At 41.2% G+C, this 21,947-nt stretch overlaps 2 protein-coding genes across 8 annotated transcripts; one reads left to right on the top strand and one right to left on the bottom strand.

The window, feature by feature from the left end:
* The first annotated feature begins 3,121 nt into the window (after positions 1-3,121).
* On the top strand, positions 3,122-12,982 carry LOC130538619 (acyl-coenzyme A thioesterase 11-like). 6 transcript variants are annotated; one of them, XR_008953922.1, is made up of 18 exons: positions 3,123-3,192; positions 4,506-4,715; positions 4,821-4,890; positions 4,970-5,030; positions 5,184-5,288; positions 6,738-6,873; positions 6,993-7,084; positions 7,216-7,277; positions 7,600-7,719; positions 7,796-7,934; positions 8,475-8,530; positions 9,043-9,109; positions 10,597-10,680; positions 10,757-10,890; positions 11,568-11,735; positions 11,818-11,944; positions 12,077-12,182; positions 12,533-12,671. XR_008953922.1 is itself a non-coding variant. In XM_057056397.1 (17 exons), exons 1-17 carry the CDS (start codon positions 3,171-3,173, stop codon positions 12,758-12,760), a joined length of 1,881 nt encoding a protein of 626 aa, XP_056912377.1. In that variant the 5' UTR covers positions 3,123-3,170; the 3' UTR covers positions 12,761-12,982. The 6 variants fall into 6 exon arrangements, 4 of the variants coding, with proteins under 4 accessions (XP_056912380.1, XP_056912377.1, XP_056912378.1 ...); XM_057056397.1 differs by lacking the exon at positions 12,077-12,182 and having other exon boundaries at positions 12,533-12,982; XM_057056398.1 differs by lacking the exon at positions 12,077-12,182 and having other exon boundaries at positions 3,137-3,210; positions 12,533-12,982.
* Positions 12,983-14,371: 1,389 nt separating this feature from the next.
* mrpl37 (mitochondrial ribosomal protein L37) lies at positions 14,372-21,857 on the bottom strand. 2 transcript variants are annotated; one of them, XM_057056416.1, is made up of 8 exons: positions 21,359-21,857; positions 17,483-17,666; positions 16,755-16,870; positions 15,850-16,038; positions 15,621-15,775; positions 15,395-15,526; positions 15,107-15,181; positions 14,372-14,641 (listed from the first exon to the last, which is right to left on the bottom strand). In XM_057056416.1, the coding sequence occupies exons 1-8, from the start codon at positions 21,714-21,716 to the stop codon at positions 14,564-14,566; spliced, it is 1,287 nt and encodes a 428-aa protein (XP_056912396.1). In that variant the 5' UTR covers positions 21,717-21,857; the 3' UTR covers positions 14,372-14,563. The 2 variants fall into 2 exon arrangements, with proteins under 2 accessions (XP_056912396.1, XP_056912397.1); XM_057056417.1 differs by lacking the exon at positions 21,359-21,857 and adding an exon at positions 20,790-21,266.
* Positions 21,858-21,947: the final 90 nt, after the last annotated feature.

The raw sequence follows: 21,947 nt of genomic DNA, 5'->3' as shown, positions 1-21,947 counted from the left end.
TACTGGGTATTAACCACTTGAAATCATTCACACACTCCTGCAACTGCTGTGTAGCCTCCTGTTTCCTTCATGTTGTTTTTAAGCCGAAAAATAAAATATCTAACGTTGGGCTTTTTGTGCCGTAAAAGAAGAGTTGCTGAGAACAATCTACATAAATGATGATTGAAAGAGCTGCAAATCTGTCTGTCTGTGTGTGTGTGTGTGTGTGTGTGTATCTATCTGCACATATAGATGTATATAACATTTAAAAAAATACATACAAATCACCAGTGGCGGGCCGTGCATTTCACACCTAGGCCTTCAATAGTGCTCATTCTGAATCAATCCAACCCTCAATAACTATTTTATGGCTATAAAACTTCCACTGCAGGTACAGCTGCGACACACATAAAAAAAGCATCAAAAGTAACCTGATAAAATTTCAATATTGTGGCAAGTTGGGGTTTTAGGTTGCGGAAGAACTCAGACGCAGACTTCTGGCAGCTTATTCTGCAGTTCAACTGCAGAAAAGAGTCACTTTATTAAACACGGAACTGAAGACACATGAACGAAGGGAGGTCTTCGATCACACACATAACCTGGCTTATGTGTGCAAGTGCAAACGGTAATTAAAACAGTAATTAAATACATCAACAACCAGAACTCAATAAATAGAACACTAACATTGAAAGTTGCAAAAGATAACATTTACAACGAACAAAAACAGGGTTAACACCAACCTGAACCCACAGACACACTGCCACAAAGCATGCTGGGAATTTCCCACACTGACCCTCCCCAACACGCTACATTATTTAGGAATATAGCAACATTTTAGTATAATAATCAGGATTTTTGATTTTACTCACCAAAAATCCTGATTATTTGTACACAAAATCCATCCTCCTTTCTTTCCTCAAGAAGATTTCAATTACTCTGTTGTGCAGATTATCCGTGCGTTTCAGTTCCATCAAGAAGTCCTTTTCTATCGCCATCGAAGCTAATGCTGAAAGTCGAGCCTGCCCTGTCGTATTTCTGGCATAAGTTTTAATTCGCTTTAGGGCTGAGAATGTCCGTTCAACAGAAGCAGTAGACACGGGGATGGTCACCGCCAAACACAGTCTATCAGTCTTTTTAAGATTTCCCTATTTTTCTTCACCTTTTCGTTGTGGAGCTCTGTTCCCCTGCGCACTTGCTCACTCAGCTGTAGATCCACTCTGGTTTCCTCAAAAGTTTTGGAAAGCACCGTTGCTTGTGTGAGGATGAAGTTTTGATCACCCACGCTGTTTGTTCACTAGACTCAGAGTAACCACGCAAACAACAAGAGTGCCTTGCAAGGGGGAGCCGAACAGCAGTTCAAGCTTCCTCTGTCAACTCCGTTCATCTGCTGCTCGCTCACCTCTTTTATTGGTGCAAACAGAATGGGTGTCTAAACAGGATCTCGTAACTCATTGTCTTCTGACATCTTTACAAACTTCTCTAATCTTGACCAACAGGATACATCTGGATGCTGAGCTTGATTGTAAGCAGCTTCAGCTCTTTTACGACACTCTCATGTTCTTCTTTTCCTATCAACATTCCTCAAACACTCAAAATCTACATACAATAGCATTTAAAGATAATACTAATAACAACAATAACAATAATTCTTCTCACACTTGTAAGTGTCCGGCAGTGCTTTGATGCCTCGTTGCTGCCTTGGTTAGGCAAGCCAAATTTACAAATCCAGTGTGGCTCCAAACACCATGTCGATCAGGGGCAAATAACAAGCACTCCCAGCAATACAATTTGCAGCGTTCCTCGGAGCCTGTGAGCCAGGAGTACCGCTCGTAGTTAGTGGACTGAAAGCGGTGGACAAATCCTTTTCCCGGTTGCGACAGGCTTGCTAGCTTCGGAGTTGCCCGACCTTGCTTAACGATGTCAAGCTTTTCTTAAAAAGTCCATCTTGAAAATGGCTTTGACAGTAAATCTGCGACCAAATCCATTTCTTCTCCTACTTCAGCCATTGTGGGTTGACAAAACAGCTATTAAATCAACACAACAATATCTTTGCTTGTGCAGCTCCCTACAGATGCAGTTTGCTAGCTCTGGCTCGTACACTCTCTGACTATCCAATCAAAGCGTGTGAATACGCTGACGTTTCCTACGCCTGCTAGAAGGCCTTGGGGCCGCCAACTCAAAATCTGATTGTTTGAACAGTTTGATCGGCATTTTTTTTATGCTACAGGGCCCGCAGAACTGATTGTGAAGGCCTCCAGGCAGATTTCTTTGACCCTGGCAACCAATAGTGGCTGAAATGTGATTGGTTAAATGCTTGAATATGAAAATACACGTCTGGAAGCAGCGCAACCAGGGGGCTAGCAATAAAAGGAAGTGGACAGACCATTTGGAATTATTTAATACATATTCATGGACAAAATATTATTTTGTCCATGAATCACAGACTGATGTTAATTATATTTTGAAAATATAATTAACATCAGTCTGTGATTCACATATTTTTAGGCCAGCAGACCCCCCAGCCCCCAAAACACACACACACACACAAACTTTAAAAAAAAAAAAAAAATCTCTGTGATTGTTCCATAACATCTATAGGCCACCAATGGCAAACAACACTTTCAAGAGTTTGCTGAACGTTTGTCCCACTTGTGTGTTTTATAGGCCTTTTAGAATATTGGTGACAGCTAAACCGCTTGCAGTAAGCTTGCTTATATTAGGTGACCCAAGAAATCTTTATGCCACCTCTAGGGTGTAAAACTTTCATGTTCAGCCTGTCAGTATTTCTGCATCTCAGTAGTCGTGGCAGCAAAAACATTAACTTCATAACTGTCCCTTAATCAGCAATGTTCAGCCATGTTCCATCCATCTCAGGTTAACACCAAATCCAGAGATTGAACTAGTCTAGAGATTGACACAGAGTTCTGTGTGTAGGTGTATAAATTGTAAACTGGATATAATGGATATAACGTACTGATGGTTCAAGTGGAATAAAATAGAACACATAAAACAGCCACATTTTAATCTAACAACGTGGATTGATAATCCTAAATCGTACATTTTCTTCTCAACAAGATTAAACATACATTGCTGTCGGTTTTCGAAATAATCTTTCCTAATCCGTCTTTTATTTTGAAAAGGATTATCGGAAGCCTATTGATGACGGAATTTGGATTATTGTCAGTGTTTACATGCCGCAGGACTGTCAAACTAGTAAGTAGACTTTAAAAGGTGAGAAAACCTTGCTGTTGTGTTTGATTCTGAGCCGATCGAGCTGATCATCGGTACGAGCAGCTGCGTTAGAGCCGAACAGCTCGTATTCGCTGGTTTAGATGTCAGCGTGGAATCTTTCCAATGTCGGCAGAGCTCCACTTTCTACCTACATTTCTCTATTCTGTCACTTTACAAAGTAGCAATTCATGATCGGCGGAGTTGTTGACTTTTTAAAAGTTGGCTGCGCTGATAGAGACCGTCGCTGAGATAATGTCTTATGGCGCCTCTAATATGTTAATGATCCCGCATTAATGCCACCTGAACTTTGTTTCCGATTCGACATTATGGGAAAATTAGGTCTGAAGCCATTGCACAGCAACTGTTGTAACATTATTTAATAGTTCGGCTTTTTGGTAAAGCTTCATATCAACACTGGAGTTAATTTTACAGAAAATAAACTGCATGTAAACGTAGATGTTTCTGATATTTTCCACAAGTTAGTCCAGTACAGGAAAATAAATTAAATAAAGGCACATTTCAGGATTTGACATTTTGATAGGATTCCAGTTTAAAACAAATCACCCAGACAAGCCTGAACAAGATTATCACAAAGAGGCAGAAGAGGAAGCATGTCTGATTTCGTGGGAATGTCAATGTGGAGAATGCGAAGGAAGAAGGAGCATTTTCCTTATTTTCGTCATTAAGCCCATGTTACAATGATTATATGAAGCACTTTAATTCTAACTTTTCTAATACTAGAATGCATATTATAAAGATTATGCTAGTAATTATAATACATTAGAAATGTTGCACCCTGATATGTCCTCAATTGTGTGTTCTGCCCCCACCCGCTGACTGTCAATGTCTCAGCTTTCCTCTTAGTCCTGCTGTTGTTGTTTTTTTTTATTTGCCTCACCAAATATTGAAGATTTTATTATTTAAATAAAGTTAATAACACTGCAGCCTATTCATCAATTTACTTTGTTGCCATTGTGGCATTTTAGAAGTGTTCAGAATACAAAACTTTCATATGAATGTGGTTCAGACACCAAAATAGTAAAAATTGTATGAGAGGGTAGGACATAAACAGTGGGAGAGGCTGTGGGGAAAGTGAAAGGAAAACATTGTGAATGACAACAGCCCATAAGCAAAGCCAAAATCTCAGTTTTAAGCTGTCTCTGGAAATCCCTGGGGGAAAAAAGGTCTTTTTGACTATAAAGAAACATTAAAACAATGTTTGCGTGAACTGGATCTTGATTATTTATTTCTCACAAACAGAGAGTTGTCTAAAATTCGTGTCTTCTCCCATTTAGCATCAATGGCCTCCAGAAAATCTGCAGTTTTAAAAAATAATGAGGAAGAGACGGAAGAGAAACAAGAGGAAGAAGAAGAAGAAGAAGTGAGTGATAGTCCAACAGAGGTAAAAATGAGCCAGATCATAATGCCGTGCCATTGTAACCATCGCCAGGAGCTCTGTGTGGGGCAGCTCCTTAAATGGATTGACATCACGGCTTGTCTCTCTGGTAAAGTTGCGTTTGTGTGTAAATGTTTTTACAACAGCTACATATGTTGTAATACTCACTAACCACACAGGATGTGATGGGTGTGTTTGAACTCTTTATTATTAGCGGAGAGGCATGCGATGTCCCCGTGTGTCACTGCCTCCATGGACGACATCAACTTTGAACACACAATCAGGTAACAGCGAATGTTCACCCCTCCTGAATATCCATCATCTTCCTCATCCTCATCTAAATCTTCGTTTCACACTGTTTAGAGTGGGACAGGTCGTGAGCATCAAGTCAAAAGTCAACAGAGCCTTCAACAGCAGCATGGAGGTCAGAGATACTCCTGTCACATTAGCATTCGCACACTCACAACAGTTCAGTATTTCAGCTATTCTTGCCAGTTATCCCCCAGGATTAGAGATTTGTCTAAACATGCATCCACATATTTTTACAGTGTTTTCAACTTTCAACATATTTATTCAGGTCGGCATACAAGTTAGCTGCGAGGACTTATTTTCTGGGGATCACTGGAAGGTCTGCCATGCCTATGCCACGTTTGTTACTCAGCGCAAAGAAACAGGAGAAAGGGTAAGGGTTCATTTAATCCTCCTCCTTTCAAAAATTTGGTAAAATATTTTAAAGAGTAGGCTTGTCAGTATAAAAACACCTATCCATTCCATTATCCTGTGCTTTAAGCAAGTGTGTCAGGATAATAATAATAACAACAATGACAACAACAACAACAACAATAATAATAATAATAATATTGTTATTATCATTACCATTATTATTAAATTATTGTTGTTGTTGCTGATGTTGATGTTGTTGCTATGTTATTCCATCCATTCAAGTATGCTGTCACAGCCCCTTTTCCCCAGTTCCCTCCTGTCCCAGTACTTTTCCACTGCCCTGCTCACACCACACCCTCTGATCACCACACCTGCTCTCAGTCACTGATCACACACCTGCTCTCAGTCACTGATCACACACCTGCCCTCACTCATCAATCAGCTCACCTACCAGTATATATTCTCCAGCCTCACACTCACTCAGTGCCAGATTGTTCTTCTGCTTTCATGCAAGACTTTCCAGCGTTGTTTCCCTGCCGGATTACCCGTTACCGACCCTGCCTGTCTTCATTCTGCCTGCCTTGCCTGTTCCCGGGACAACCTACCTGCTTTCTGCCCCTGACTACGACTTCTGCCTCAGCGTCTCGGGTTCCTGTCTGCTCACCTAGTTTAGACTTCTCCGCCCGGCTTGGACTTCGCTGCTGCTCGTCCCTCTCCCCGAGCCTGCAACCCATAGACTTTGTGCGGGCCCAGAGCCTGAAGAACGGACTATTTCCTGTGTTTCCTGGTCTGCCTGAGTTCCTGTTTGCCCGTGTGTTAATAAAAGTCATTACTACGGTCCAGCTTTCCAGAGTGCTGCATTTGGGTCCTAACTGCACCCGTCACATATGCTGTACTTTAAGCAGCCATTGTTAATTTCAAGCAAATGGGTTGTGATAGGGCAGTAGCAGTGCCTCTCCTTTTCAGAGTAGGATTCCAGCCAACAATTAATGGATGACATTACCTTTGTTTGGACGCACAGACTCAGCAATAATTGTAGTCCTCCCCTGACTATCATACTTAGATGTACTTAGCGACGATATAAATCAGAATTTTACCTGCAGTAAGTGGTGCGCCACACACCTTGGACTGGAGTACATTTCCTGCATGCCATCGCCACCCTGGCCATTCAAGCTGCTTGGTTTCTTTCTGGAGCAAGGTAGCTTTATCAATGCTAGGATGAGCTGCAACAACTTAGTTGTGCTTGTGCAGCTCCAGAAACCTCTATGATACAGAGACATGCCTGTAACTCACCTCGCTTCACCATCAAATCCATAAAATTCTTTGTTTTATGTTATTGCTATTTAATAAAAGCGAATGAGGAGCAACTAAACATTCCAGACAATGAAGAAATAGAGGGTGAAGGGCAAGGGGAGCAAGATGCCACGTTGAGGCCAGTTGAACTGACAAAGTGTGTCATTGTCCACAGGTGCTGTTAAAGCCTATAGTTCCTGAAACTCAAAAAGAGCAGCTCGAATATAGCCTGGCAGCTGAGCGAAGGCGTGTCAGGATGTTACATGATGATATCATCAAAGATCTGCTCACCCATGGGTGTATCCAGCGGGGTAGGTATGATGACATGTTTGATGGCATTTCTGTACATCTGTTGCAAGGATTGGCTGTTTCATTTAGTTGTTGTAAATAAATAGGCTAATGAACTCCAATAAAAATATGTATGTGTTAGGCGACAGCGTGGAATTCAGTAATGCAGTGGCAGCAGAGAAGACCAAGGTGGAAAGTGTTGAGCTGGTTTTACCACCACATACAAACCATCAGGTATCTCACTGACATCCATTTTTCTAAAAGAGAAGGTGGATGATTTTGGACATGTCCTGATTTCAACTATCTTGACCTAGCTGTAATCTCTTTGATATAGCATAGTTTTTTTTTTCCCCAATTGAAAACAGGTAAATACTTTTGGAGGACAAATCATGGCCTGGATGGTGAATGTAGCTACGATTGCAGCAAGGTAATGTGTGGCTACTACTGCTCACTCTGGCTGTTTAAAGATGTTGGAAAACTAGCCTTCAAGCAGTTACACGTGATGTGCCTCATATAGGTCATGCAATTTGTGTCTTCGGTGTACTGGGTTCCAGAAGATTTCCTCTGTTATTGTACTAATTATTTATTTTATTTATTATTATTTATACATCCAAAAATTTCCCCTCAAAACTTTTACTGTTCAATCTTATTTTTGTATGCTACTAAGTGTTACTCTGTTCAGAGCAGTTTGTATGTTAACATTTAGACAGAGTGCCTTCATCCTGTTTTTTGTGTAATTCTAATTGCAGTCGTCTGTGCCAGACTCATCCAACATTGCGGACTATTGACATGTTCACGTTCAGAGGACCTTCTCAGATAGGAGATAGACTGCTTTTGAAGGCTATTGTCAACAATGCCTTCACAGACAGGTAAACAAAATGTTCAGAATGAGTACTAAAATGGCAAGGAATCAGATCACGGTTTCCTCATCATCCTGTGCTGCAGTATTGAGGTGGGGGTGCGTGCAGAAGCCTACCAGGATCTGGGAACCAACAGACACATAAATTCTGCCTTCATGATCTTTGAAGTACTTGATGACCATGGCAAGCCATGCACATTACCTAGGCTTCAACCTGAACCATTGGTGAGTTGGCCAAACTGTCCAAACCATGAAAAGCGTATGTATGTTGTTTATTTATCAATCTGTCTGTCTGTTAGAAATCCATCAAAACCTAAAATGTTGTTATTTATTAGACAAATTACACACTGGTTATTTACATATATGATAACTGAAAATCTTAATATTACATGTGACTTCCTGTGGTCCTGATAAGGGTTGTCATTCTGGTACTATACTTTTTTATTATAATGTAGGGTTCTACAACATAGTGTATCACATTGAGCACAACACATCAAAATCCTAAAAATTTCAATACACTCATTATCTCCTTCAGATAAGTATCCTGTCCCTTTGTCAGCACCAAAGAGTGTACAATCTAAAAGTTACTGCAGGAGTTTTTTATTGGTGTGGAGTAGAATATGAGCATGTTTGTTAGGGGAATGTGAATACATCAATCAAGTTTTATATGTAGGTAGGTAGGTATACCAGTAAAACAGTCATAATGTGTCTTTCTACTGATTTTATGATCTAATTAACCAGAATCTTTCTTCATTTAATTTACAGGAAGGTGAGCGGAGGTTCCAAGAAGCTATTGCCCGGAAGAAGATTCGATTGGACAGGTACATTATTGTAAAGCATGTGTTTCAGATATAATACAGTATAGTTACATTTTTAGTTTTGTTGAACTAAATCTAAGAGAGGTATCGCAGAAGCACAAAAAGTATTTATGAGATAGAAAAAAAGATACATAATCAGGAGATATGTACTGATTAGATGGTCAGGCTGAGATTGGTCATTTTTTTCAGCAAAGGTGCGATGAGCAAAATATGCTTTTCTGACACAGTTGTGCGACTGAGGTGAAGTGAGTGGTAAGAAATGAGACAGTGATCATGCAACCAAACCATCACTAAATAAATGAGTTATAAATAACACAACATGTGGCTTGGAAAATATTTAAATTTGAATCAACAGGTGCCAATCTTATTTCACCCAATGGCTGGGGAGCTTACACTGCGATTGGAGGGTATTGAACTTGATAATTCAAATTCAGAAATGTAAACAGGCTGAACTTGTTATTCTGAAATTTGATCATTTATTATAACTCCACACAGCTCCCCTATTGTTCTTTCAGAAAGTACATCATTTCAAGAAAGCAGTGTGAGGTACCTTTGTCTGTCCCCTGGAACCCAAGAAACCAGGTGAGCCAACACACTTCTGTCTGACTTCAGGAAGAATCTGGCCTCAAACAGCTCATGAAAGATGAAGTTATCACATACACTTCAGGGTATTGATGAGACACATTTAATATTTTAAGAACCAGAATAAGTGAAGCTAAATTTCCCACAGGACATTGTATGTCTGGAATTTACGATAGGTAGTTTTGGGGTAGTTTTATAGCAGGCTTATGTGTGGGTAACACTTTTGGTGTTTGCCTGCTATTAAATTTGGATTTGGTTGTCATAAATAATTATCAAAAATAAATATTTATCATTATGTAAGTTAGTCACCACCCTTCTGAGAAAAGAAAAGATATCTGAAAATCTCATAACACACACTGATAAATAATTAACTTAACTACAACTAAAATTTGAAGGATTTGGAGGTCTTGACAGTGTAGAGTGGACAGAAGATACGTTTAAAAGACATCTATTAACAACAAAGGTTAAACCTTACAATCTATCAACAGTGTACTTCTATACAGGCCTGTGTTTGCATGAAAAGGAGCCAGGAACAAAGAAGGTCGACCAAGATGGCTGACCATTTGCTGGCTGAAGTCATGTGCATGTGTGAAATGTAATAAGGACTGGGTGTGTGTGTTTCATGAGGTTAGAGAGAGGATTGTTCGTTTAGCATGCAAGAGACCCCGAGTCTATTTATTGCAACTTAACTAACATCAACTTTACAATAGGACAGAACCAACTGAACCATAACCTGAGCATCAGACTGATCACAACTTAAACAACACAACACAACACACATACAACATTAGTTAGAAGGTCTTTGCTTAGCTTAGCTGGACTAGTGGACTGTTGCTGAGATTAGCCTGCAAACCTTCCGTTTGGTAGTTAATTGAACTTGTCTTGCAGTATCTTGGTCATTCCCCTGCACTCTCTCATCTTGCTGTGGTGAGGAAGGGCAATGTAGCTACTTTTTGCTGACACAGTTAGCTGAAGCTCCATAGCTGGGGGTCCTTGGGAGTAGTGAAGGAGAGGTAAGCCGATAAGAGAGAGTACAAAGCCCAAACAGAGCCTTCGTATGCCTTGATGACCTCAGAGTCACATGACACAGTTAACCAGAGGTGACTGTTGGATCGGGTTTTCACACCTGGAGGATTGTGGGGCATTTGGCGTTCCAGTGTGCCAGTGTCCTCTGAATTGATAAGATTGTGACTATCTGTGTAAGATGGTACCAGTATTCCATACACATGTAATATGTAATTATGTGGTGTTCTTTTTATTTTTTCACTGTTCACCTTAGATAATAAAAATGATAGATCTTTACTGGTGGTATTCAGGGGATTGTAATGAAGTAATGTTTACTCAAAGTACATTTTGACAATTTTTTTGGCTATATTGCATCAATTGAACTTTAGTTAATGTTTTATAAAGATTTTATAAAAAGTTTGAGTTGAGTAAAATATTGCCATACATGTGTGTTTTGGGTTTTTTTTTGTTATTTGTTTCAGGTGTATCTGAGCTATAATAATGTTTCGACTCTGAAAACATTGGCTTCTCGGAAAAAATGGCGCCTTAGCTCCGAGAAGGACAAGGTATCTGTTAAAAATGTTTTTTTGGTCTGCAGAGGAGAGTGTTTTTGTTTTCCTACTTCCTTTACCTCTGCCCTAGGTTCGTCTTTACAGTCTTGAAGAGAAGACTATGTTGAGCTTCAGAGTGGATACAGAAGTGGATGTTCCTGCTCACACAGCCTTCTCTCTGCTGGCAGAACTGTGCAACAGGCCAAGCTGGGACACATATTATCAGTAATGCTGGGACACACCACTGTTGTCATTGACTGTTTAGAATTGAGACTTAAGTAATTTCATCATTCTTATTTGTCTCTTGTGGTCATCTTGTTGTTGCATGTTGAAAGCCTAAAGAGTGAACAGCTTGTCTCTGTTTTCATTGTCTTTCTGTTGTGACTGTGTTGTTTTGTACCACAACCCCTTAGTGTTTTCTAGTGATGATGTAAAGTTGGCAACCTTACATCACTCCTTGACATGCTTAGAGGCATGGTCCTTTTGTGTTTGTTTAGGTTTTGTTTATGATAACCTGGATCGGTGATAGCTCAGTCTGTTGGGGACTAGGCTGAGAGGTGGAGGGTTCTCAGACAAAACGTGGAAGGTGTTCCGGTAGTAGGGAAACGTGCCAGAACACCTTCAGAGCCCTGCTGAGGTACCTTTGAGCAAGGTACCGAACCCACAAATGCTCATATAGGGCCCTGCAATGAACTGGCGACCTTGCCTTCACCTATTGTGTATCCTTGCCGTGACCCTGAAAGGGATCAAGCTGTTAAGAAGTTGAGACCAGACGAGATAACCTCTCACAAAGATATGTTTACACAAAAAGCCAAAGTTTCCACGATGATGTGTCATATTGTGAAATAGTTTCTGTTCCACACGTTTTTGCATAGTTTCTCACCTTTATGTCCTTAATTTAGGAAATGTGACCTGATTCACCAGGTGGATGATGATGACTTCTTGTACCATGTGGTCACCCCATCAGTGCATCCCAGTTCACTTGGTTTTCTTTCTTTGGCCAAATCAGGAGAAGGGATTCATCAGGACTTCATCTTATTAGCATCTAAGAGAAGGCCATGTGGGAGTGGGTCAGTACAAAAAACGCATGACCATGACGCACGACTGTCCTGCTGGATTTACAGTTGGCTCTGCTTGTTCCATTATCTCCAGGGATTCATATGTGATCGCTCTGCGCTCTGTGTTGTTGACCTCTCACCCCCCCACTGAAGGCTGTAACAGGGGAGAGGTTCTCTGTGCTGGCTTTATCATACAGGACACAAAAAACAACATGTCGCTGGTAAAACGCATTATTTCTTCTATTTTAAAGTTGCACTTAAGCCATTTACTACACCCCTAAAGATTAATTCCTTCTTTAAAATTGTAGTGGTTCTGTTTTTATTTTTGCAAAAAAGGCCCCATTTCTTATAAGTGTATGTAGGTTGAAACTGAATCAGTGGACTGAAGTTGTGGATAAGATTTGGTTGGTGTTCTGGTAGCAAGGGGGGATGCAAGGACAACTTCAGAGCACTAATGAGGTACCCTTGAGCAAGCTAATGAACCCCAAATGCTCACATAGTGGGTCAGTACATAGTATATTGTAAAATACATAGTCATTACATAATATATATAGTAAAATAAATTGGAATTTAACCCTATGAAGCCTGTAAAATGCAACATTTGGGCAATATTACAGACAATAAGGTCATATTGCCTACATTCATGACTAACAGGTCTGCTATTTATTATTTACAATGGTTTAAAAAAATTACATGAACATTAGCACATAAAAGTATAATAAATAGTCTGAGTTCAGTTCACCCCACAAACATCAGATTGTGGCTATGAAGAGAGGCACATTCTGGTTAAATCTTTATTCTGTGTCCAGTTAAGTTACTATAACCAGGCATCTCCCGAGGTCCTTCCCTACATCTCCTCAGACATCGCTGGTCTCTCCACATCATTCTACAACATCTTCAGATCGTGCAGGGAATACCTGACTGCAAACAGGCTGCACTGCACCTCAGAGACCATCACTGGGGAAAATCTGAATTCCAGCCCACAATCAAATGAAGCTGACCGGCTGTCATTAAGCCTCTGCAGCACTCAGCAGTAGGCAGCATAAACATCACAAAGAGTTCTTGGATTCAATGTTTACCTTTTATTTTTATTCTATCAATAAAACAAAGGGCTTTATGGGTTATTTTTGTTAAATGCTGTTTATGAATTCAAATAAACTGTATGGATTTTTTTGCTCTGGAATCTGGCATTGATCTAAATAATAAAGCCCAGGAGCCAACTGTATTATACCTTTTAATAGAATAAAGGCAACAAGTGATTTGTTGTATTTTTTATTTATTTATTTAATTTACACCATATGCAACGTCAATTTTATGAATTTTGTACTGGTAGTATGCAAACCCCTAGTTGCAATCAAAAAAGGAATTTAAGATAACATGAAATGAGATCAAATTTATTAACCCTCGTAGTGGAGAAAGTTAATCATCATAGCCGTTAATGAGACATGCAAGAAACAATTGATAGAAAAGTACAATTAAGATAATAAATAATTAATATCAATTAAAAAATAAAACACTAAAGGAAAATTAAAATGCAGCTGTAAGCTTTAGTCAGACTTTTGAAGGCAGATACAGGGACAGCAGGTCAGATCGCTGCACTGCAGTGGGAATGAAGTGCCTGCAGAGGGCTCTAAGAGTCTTCTACTGGCCGCTTCAGATTTGTACCAAAGAGTTTGGACCCAGGGCGGCACGGTGGTGTGGTGGTTAGCACTGTTGCCTCACAGCAAGAAGGCCCCGGGTTCGATTCCCAGTTGGGATTGAGGGGACTTTCTGTGTGGAGTTTGCATGTTCTCCCTGTGCCTGCGTGGGTTCTCTCCGAGTACTCCGGCTTCTTCCCACAGTCCAAAGACATGCATGATTGGGGATTATGCTAATTGGAAACTCTAAAATTGCCCGTGAGTGTGAGAGAGAATGGTTGTTTGTCGATATGTGTTAGCCCTGTGATTGACTGGCGTCCAGTCCAGGGTGTACCCTGCCCCCACCTGTTGTGCTGGGATAGGCTCCAGTCCCCCCGTGACCCTCAGTGGAGGAACAAGCGGTAGAGAGTGAGTGAGTGAGTTCGGACCCAAGTTGTGCAAACAAAGAATACATTTCTGCACAATAAGAAAAGGTTAACATTAACATTCTACCTGTGAAATGTATACTCCACGATCACGAATTTGTGATTCGTACGTAAAATATTCTAGATGCGACGTTGTTTGACTTTTTCTAAAGTTTACATCTGTATGTTGTGTCCTGATTTGTCTCAATATTTTCATCAAGTTGGGACAGCTTTGTGCCATTGTGATTTTATGCTTTGGCGTCGCCCTTTTTGTCGTTTTTAAATAAAACTGTATGTGGAATTACTGGAAAGTTCTTCTGAAGATGAGGAAGAGAGTGATCAACTGAATCAGATTTGACTAATGTTATCAGCATAAAATCACCCTTAATCTTATTCTCCCTTAAAGGTTTTAAGAGGAAGAAAACCTTTTTAATGACAAGGGGAATACAGATATAGTGAAAGGCATAAAGGTGTACGAGAATAAATTGATTTCAGATGAGATTTTTTCATGCCAATTTTTTCTATATATTGCGTACAAGTTCATTTAGTTGCTAGAATGTTTTCTTCCAGAACATTTATATTTGTATGTGTAAAAGTTGCCACACAATTTAGTTCAATTTCTTTATTTTAAACAGTCTGGTCAAGATGGGCAACAAAATAGATGCACATACCCATCTTAAAATAAGAATGATCTGAGGGGAAAAAATGGCTTGATTGATTTGTGTAGTAGGCAAATACATCAGGGACAGTTTTGCAGATTTAGCATGTTGTAAATCACATTGCTGTGACACAAAGACGACTACACAGCTCCATGTATATAGAAGGCCAGGAACTTGTTGAATGTTTCTGGTTTGTATCCTGATAGACCAGCTGGAACCTGCAAAGAATATATGAAAAAAAAGTTCAAAATCACCCCTTCATCTACCTTGTCATTTCATTGGACTATTGTCTGACATCTGCTGGCTGGTTATAACTGTAATGTTGCTTTGACCAGTTCTAGGGTGAAAATGGTGTAAATTTTGTGGTGGGATTAAAAGAAAGAAAAGAGTATTTTGTTATGAACATATTGCAGAATACCCCTAATATATCGCAAAATATCCCCTGGTGGTGAGGTATTTTAACCTTTTGGGTTTTCTTTAGTATTTTGTACATCTTGCATTTTGTTTCTTTTGTTAGATTAAAAAAAATCTTTATATTAAACTACACTATAATCAAGAAGAAACTTCAGGAAGTTGATTACAAAAACTAAAAATCACTACAAAAATTGCATCAAATTGATCTGGATGTGTTGTGGATGTACCAATTTTGATAGCAGCAGGAACATAAATTTTTAGATTTTTACCATGATTTCCTTTTTTTTGATGAGGGGTCGCACTTTTGCAAAGTCATAGAGCTGAATATCTTCTTCCAGCCACACCTGCACAAAGAACACAAGATTTTGAAACCATTAGCATCAACTCTCAAACTTCGTCCAGATTTTTCCTGACATAACAGCACTCTACTACTGATTGAAAAAAATATGTATTATTAATGAAAAAAGTATATTACATTATTACAGACAGAAAATCTGTTTTCCACACATCAATGTTAAGGACTGTTACAAAGGAGAATATAAAGCTCAAAACACGACCTGGTTCTTGATGCCATCATCTTCAGCAAGCTTGGTTGTGTTGAGCTGGAAAACTAGGAACTGAAAAATTCTGCCATTTGTCCCAACTGCCTGAACTATAATTGGCCGATCCAAGATCTGCTGTGATTGGGTCTGAGTCCAACAGAAGGGGACAAAACAAAGAAATAGGCAGTTATTTCTGTTAGAACTTCTAGCACACACAACATCACAAGCAACATAAACTTACCCCGTAAAGCTTATGTGCACATGCCAAGGCATTTCCAAATGTGAACATGAGCATCTTGGCTCTGAACTGCTCAGGTTGCAGCTTACAGTCATCATCGACTCCCTCCAGGAAATACAATGTATGGGGATGAGGGTATACGTAGTCCACTGCGAAACCTGACAACGTGGCACCATAATGTTTTAGAGCTTTAAATCAGCCTGTTTTAATGCCTAGATTTGGTTATTCTCACCTGTAGAATACATCTCTTCTTGGTATACTTGCACTTTCTGCAGATCAATAGTCGGAGAAACAGGGTAGAAGGTCTCAAGCACATAATTCTCTGTGTCAGCTACTTCCTGATTTCCAGAAAGCTCTGGGAGAGGATCCATGCAGTTATGTAGGATGCAATTTTGACCTCTAATCTGGAACAAATCTTGACCTGATTCACAAACACAAAAATCCACTAATTAATGAGAATAAAGTGATCATTTTCACATTATGTGGTGCTACTATCTAGTATTAGAAGCAAAATAAATAACAAAAATAATAAATAAACAAAGATGATTAGTGGAGTGAGACATCATGAGCCATCATTTTTAATGATTATCTTAAACTTGCATTTACTCCAAGTAGTTTTTCCAAGGAATCGAACAACAGTCTCACTGTAAAGCAACGTGAATCACAGTAGAGGATATTAGGTCCTCAAAAAATCTGTTTGACAGTTTAGTCAAAACAGGAACGGAATTAGTGAGTGCAGGCTTATTCTATAGCCCTGACAGTACTCCTCCTGTTCCTCTGCACAGAAGGGCATAAGTACTGGCCTTGCTGTCGGTTTGTTGGCTGTTGAAGATTTACACAACCTGACGAACGTGCAGGCTCATGCTACCAGGAGAGACCACAGACAATCAAAACTGAAAATTGGTCTGATGATGCAAGATGATGCAACGGTGGCATTTGCACATCATCATGAAAGAGAGTTTGGACTATTAATTTGCTAGTTACAGTTTTTTTAAAATCATCCAATTAAGACTAAGTCAAATCTACATTTTAAAAATACCTTTTTTCTCCAACAAAACAATCTGATGTCTTTGTGAAATTAATATACATAAAAATTCATACAATAGCACTGAAATGTTTAGATTTGTGGCAGGTCACCTCTGCTCCATGTAGCTGCTAGAGAGTACTTCTCAGCAAAAATCCTCCTTCCCAACCCTGGATGACGAGATTGTAGCGTTGCACACAAATGGAGCAGATTGTAGAGAAGCTTGTTGCTGGAGGAATACAAAAGAGAATAATGAATAAAGGTGAGTCACATCAATCAATCAATCTTTCTTTCTTTCTCTCATCAATCTACACTCAATAGCATATAATTACAAAGTGAAAATTGAATTTAGAAATATTTGCATTTATGAAAAAACCTAAAAATAATTCACTGTCATAAGTATTCAGACCCAGACTCTGTACATTGTTGAAGCAGTGTTGGCTTTTGGAATATTCTGACATTCTTCATCTTTCAAGGATGGGGTCATCAATAAACAAACATTTTCAAGTCCCTACCGGGGGATTGGGTTCAAATCAGAAATATTGCTGTTCAGTGTTGGATTGGCTGTGTGCCAAGGAGCTTTGTCTATTGGGTGGGTGAACTTCTGACCGGTGTGAGACCCTGAACACTCTAAATCAGGGTTTTATTATTTTGCTCCCTTCAATTTACCATTCCCAAACTCTTAATCTGCAATACGATGGCTGTGGGAGGTAATATAGACAGTCTTTCTAAATCTTGTTCTTTAATCAATGTCTTGAAAAAATCAAAATGCTCTCTATAGTGATATTTCTTTATTTTCCCACCTTAAGAAACTAGAAACATTCCAAAATAACAAACAAACCTGTATTTCTTTTTGCCTGGCCGTTCCTCTGTGGTGTCCCAGAAACGAGCATGTTTGATGGCATTTTGTACCCGTTCATGTTGATCCAGAATCTGATTAGTACAACCGTTTGCCAGGGAAAGCAACTGAGGTGGTAGTCCAGAGATCAGTTTACTTTTAGTCAACCAAAGAGCCTGGCGCACACCTGAGAAAGAGAGATTTTTCAAAAACTCATTTTAATTTAGGCCATTTTTAGAAGAACAAAACCATGATCCAGACAAAAAGAAAAACATTCAGTTGAGGAAACCTCCAAAGACCAGCTCCTCGCCCTCCACCAAACACAGGTCATGTTTGAGGCACTACATGCTTAAGAGCAGTTTAAGAACTCATCAATATTGAGTGTTGCGCTCTAAAAATTAAAACCCGTTTTTATTCGAGCTTTGACCATCCTACAGAAGTCTGAAGATCCAGGTCCCAAGATCCACCTATCTTGTTCCTCCTGCTAACATACAGTAGATGGCCAGTTTTGCCTGAATTATAAGGAAGTTCAGCAACTGGCACTTCGCTTTCTCTCTCAAGTTGTATCTGAAATCCAGAATAAAGACAGTTTGTGAGAAGGCTTCTCTAAGCAGGGAGAACATCTGACTGAGCAACAAGAAAACCACAGATAGGCGACCACACTAGGAGAAACAGTGGAACACTGTCTCTCTGTGGTCACAGAATGGGCACTCAGCACTGATGTTCGGGTTAATGTTTGATAAAAACCCGTTGACTGCGAAGGCCCTGTGAAGGATCCTCTATTGTAGGTCCCTGCCCCTCTGGGCTAGAGGTGGCACTTGCATTCGCCATGTGGTGTCAACTCGGCCTGCTGGGCTGCGTTGGTTCAGAACCTTGACCAGTGTGTTGTACATGTGTTTTCCTGTCGAAGAACTTAAGTCGACAGGTTGCACGTTTTTCAAAACCAGCTTTAAGTCAGGAACATTCCCCAACACATCTGGAAAAGGGTCGTCATGATTGGCTGGCTTCCATCTTTCACAGAACTCACTTATCAGCTCCAGCTCACTGGCTGCCAGTTGATGTTTACACCCTTCCAGCAGCTGGTTCAGGACCCTCACTGAACTCATGAGCCAGTGCTGCTGCATTGTCCACACATGTTCACCAACTGTCCCAGTGTTATGACACCAGCCTTACGCATTTTCTGTGCCAGTTGTGATCCTGCCTCACACCTGAAATGGGTCCCATTGATCACCAGCTTCTCCAGAAGCCAGAAAACGGAGTTCCAGGTGGCCCGTTTCCCCTGTGTAAACAACCTCCATGCTTTAAGTCTGTAATAACACCCTGGGACGTCATCCATTCTGACCACTCTTAGGTCCATTAGAAACATGGGTGCTGCCAACCCCAGTCCACTACATCACCTCAAGACAGCTTGAGCCACAGGTCTCCAGACCAGATCCGGTGAACCACACAGCAGCCTTTGTACAAACTGGAGCCTGGCGGTCACTCCTCTGCTCTCCAGGTGGACCAAGCCAAGTCATCCTTCCTCCCTTGGCAGAAAAAGGACACTCTTTGCTATCCAGTACAGACGGTCCCAGAGAAAATCCACACTGACCGCCTGGATCCAGGTGGTGCCACAGCATGGATGACACCAGATTATTATTGACTAGAACACAGCCTTTTAAAGACATCCTTGCCAGAAGCCATTTTCATCCCTTCAGCCTCTCTTCAACTTTTTTTAAACCCCGTCCCAATTCTTGGATGAAAAAGCTAGATCACCAAAGTGGATCCCCAAGTACTTTAACCCCCCTGTCCTCCAGGAGAGATCCCCCCTGGCTGCGCTCTCAGTTTATAGAGGAGTGGCTCAGTAGATAGAGCGTAGAGCATCCCTGACATTGAGCAGCCCTGCCCGATCCCCCTCTGAACAATAAAAGGAGCACTCAGGCCACCATTGATCTTCAGCACACTCTCAATGCCCTGGTACAAGATCTGGATCCTGGCTATGAAGCCTGGGCTGAAACCAAACGCCCGCAGGTGTCTACCCCAGGTGTTCTAAACCCACCTGGGGTAGACCTTCCAGGAAGGACTGTTCCACCTCAGGCTCCTCCCGGCATTCCATCCTGTAGAGATCCCTGTAGTATGTCACCGCCCACTATGGTATCTAAATAGGGTACTCAAGCACTTGTCCATTGTCGGCTCTCAGGGAGTACAACATCCTCCTCTGGCCATTTTTACACTGCAGGCCAAAGAAAAAGTGAGAGGGGGCATCCATCTGGGGCAATATGTTGAAACCTTAAGCAGACAAGAGCGTCTTGAGCAGCCACACCCAGCAGGTCAGATAAAGCTGATGATTTTGTCTTGAGAGCCTGAGTATGTTCTCTTCTCCCTGTGGACTCTGCCAAAAGTTGGAGCTCCACCACTCTCCAGATCCTGCATGGATTTGGCCATGTCTCTGCTTGCATTGAGGGTGTACTGCAGACAAAATAGTTTGATGTGGATCTTCCCAACATCCCACCACTTCTGAGTGGAGCCGTAACTATGTTTTGTCAATTTAAAATTACTCCACAGGGTTTTGAAAGCATCCTTAAAAGCATTATTGTGCAACAGCTGGGTGTTAAAGTACCAATATGAGCTTTCACACTTTTTGATGGTACTTTAGGATGACGTGTGAGGCTCAGGGTGATTCCTGTCCAGCTGGGGTTTTTTTGTGCCATTAAAATCTCCGCCCAGGAACAGGAACTCATCATTGCTGCAACTGGCATCAACGTTCTCTAACTCTAACTAATCCAGCAAAACCAGCCTGTTCAACCCAGCACTGTGACACTCTGTGCGCTTTGCGCGGACTCACTGCCCTCATCGTGCACGTGCCACACTGCGCTGACGGGCGGATCGACTGGCCAGCGATCCTCCACATTATTCGGGGATGACTGGATCACATGACCCTCCCCACAACCAAAACACTTAAGAGAATCGGTCTTGTCATAAACGGTGTAATCAAACTCATCCACTCTGAAGCGAAGAGCCAAATTGAGCTCTTCCTTGTTATTGCTGAGAACCATGGACACGACATGTCTCAGCAGTGGGGACTTGCAGCCCAGAGGAATCCATCTCATCAGTGACACCCGAGACCAACCGAAGATCTGCCTCGCTATGGTATCGCTGCGTCTAGGCGGGATTCTGACTTGGAGGCGTTCAGTCATAATCCCACGGATGGTAGCTTCGCACCATTGGCTCCTCAGCCAAGCACATACACCAAATATCCAAACCTGCGGTTCCTCTCATACTGAGCAGGATTACTGTTGCAACAACACATCATCAGTAAGGTAAAACTAACCTGTCTCACGACGGTCTAACACCATGCGTCCATGTCGGCTGAGCTCACACAGCAGTAACTCGTTCTTGAGGAACGGAAGGATGTTCGAAACCACCACCTTCTTAACGGGGTTGGCCAGAGGAAACACTAGCATCAGCGCACTGTTGATGACTGTTGATCAGCCTTATCAGTGCTGTCCATAAAAAACACTACTGTGCTGTTAATCTTGGAAGCAGACTTCACAGACTTTACTCCACAGCCATGCCGCACTCCACGAACACACCGAGCAGTGGGTTTGACGGCGTGTCTCTGGGTTGGTGAAACCAAACCAGAGGCATGCCCGTCATGGCGGCTGTGACTGCCAAACAATTCCAAAAACCAGCAAACAAACGACCAACAATTAGAGAAAAGTGCTCTTCAATGTGATTCAACACCAACAAGGACACAATAAAGGTTAGAAATAGAAAACGTTTGGGGGAAAAAAACACTCCTAACAATCACTCACTCCCGCAGCTTGACCACGATCAGGGAGAGGACGAGATTTGTTTCCGAGGATACCTGTTTCTTTTCTACATTAGTGCTATATTTACCTTCCAGTGCGCTTGTTCTCTGGTTAAAAATATAACATGGTTTTTCTTTGTAAAGCGGCATCTCACGAACCGGAGGGGACACGTAAAATCTCGGGTCCTTATAGTCCCTTTCCCAACGTTTATAAACCGGTTTTGCGAGTCCGGGCACATAGTGCATCCTTTTATCGTAGGTAATCATCTCGAGGCCGGGGATCTCCACTCTTTCCCGAGGTTTTGGTCGTTCGTGGGCACTCTTAGCTGACATCCTACCACTGACCCCGAAGCATCTCCGAGGCAGCAGATTGCAGGGGGCTCCATGTGGGTAAAAGCCTTTGACAGCCGCCGCAGACATCTTAAGGGACAGCAGTGGTGCTGCCATCCTGAAACGCTGTAATGATCCTGGAAACGTCTACTACTACTAAAGATCTGCAGCAAAACCATTAAAGCTGGTGTTAGGCAACTTTCTCAACATTTGTAGGACGCCGCCATGTTTTAGTTTTTGCTCGAGGCTGAATTCGAACATAATCGCATTACTGCCACCTTATGGTATGGCGGTATACACTGACGGACTTTACTTATCTGATAACTCCAGAAATCAGACAATAATCGG

The sequence above is a fragment of the Takifugu flavidus genome, chromosome 15 (genome assembly GCF_003711565.1).
Source record: "Takifugu flavidus isolate HTHZ2018 chromosome 15, ASM371156v2, whole genome shotgun sequence".
NCBI lineage: Eukaryota > Metazoa > Chordata > Actinopteri > Tetraodontiformes > Tetraodontidae > Takifugu > Takifugu flavidus.
This window is presented reverse-complemented; position numbering and strand designations above follow the sequence as displayed.

Excerpts from the sequence above, each read along its gene's own strand:
- LOC130538619 (XM_057056397.1), top strand. The coding sequence starts at position 3,171 with ATGCCGCAGGACTGTCAAACTA. Across the intron at positions 10,891-11,567 it reads AGCTGGGACACATATTATCA|GAAATGTGACCTGATTCACC; the intron begins GTAATGCTGGGA and ends TCCTTAATTTAG. Across the intron at positions 11,945-12,532 it reads CAAAAAACAACATGTCGCTG|TTAAGTTACTATAACCAGGC; the intron begins GTAAAACGCATT and ends TTCTGTGTCCAG.
- mrpl37 (XM_057056416.1), bottom strand. The coding sequence starts at position 21,716 with ATGGCAGCACCACTGCTGTCCCTTAAGATGTCTGCGGCGGCTGTCAAA. Across the intron at positions 16,039-16,754 it reads AGCAGCTACATGGAGCAGAG|GTCAAGATTTGTTCCAGATT; the intron begins GTGACCTGCCAC and ends TTTGTGAATCAG. Across the intron at positions 15,776-15,849 it reads AGAAGAGATGTATTCTACAG|GTTTCGCAGTGGACTACGTA; the intron begins GTGAGAATAACC and ends CCACGTTGTCAG.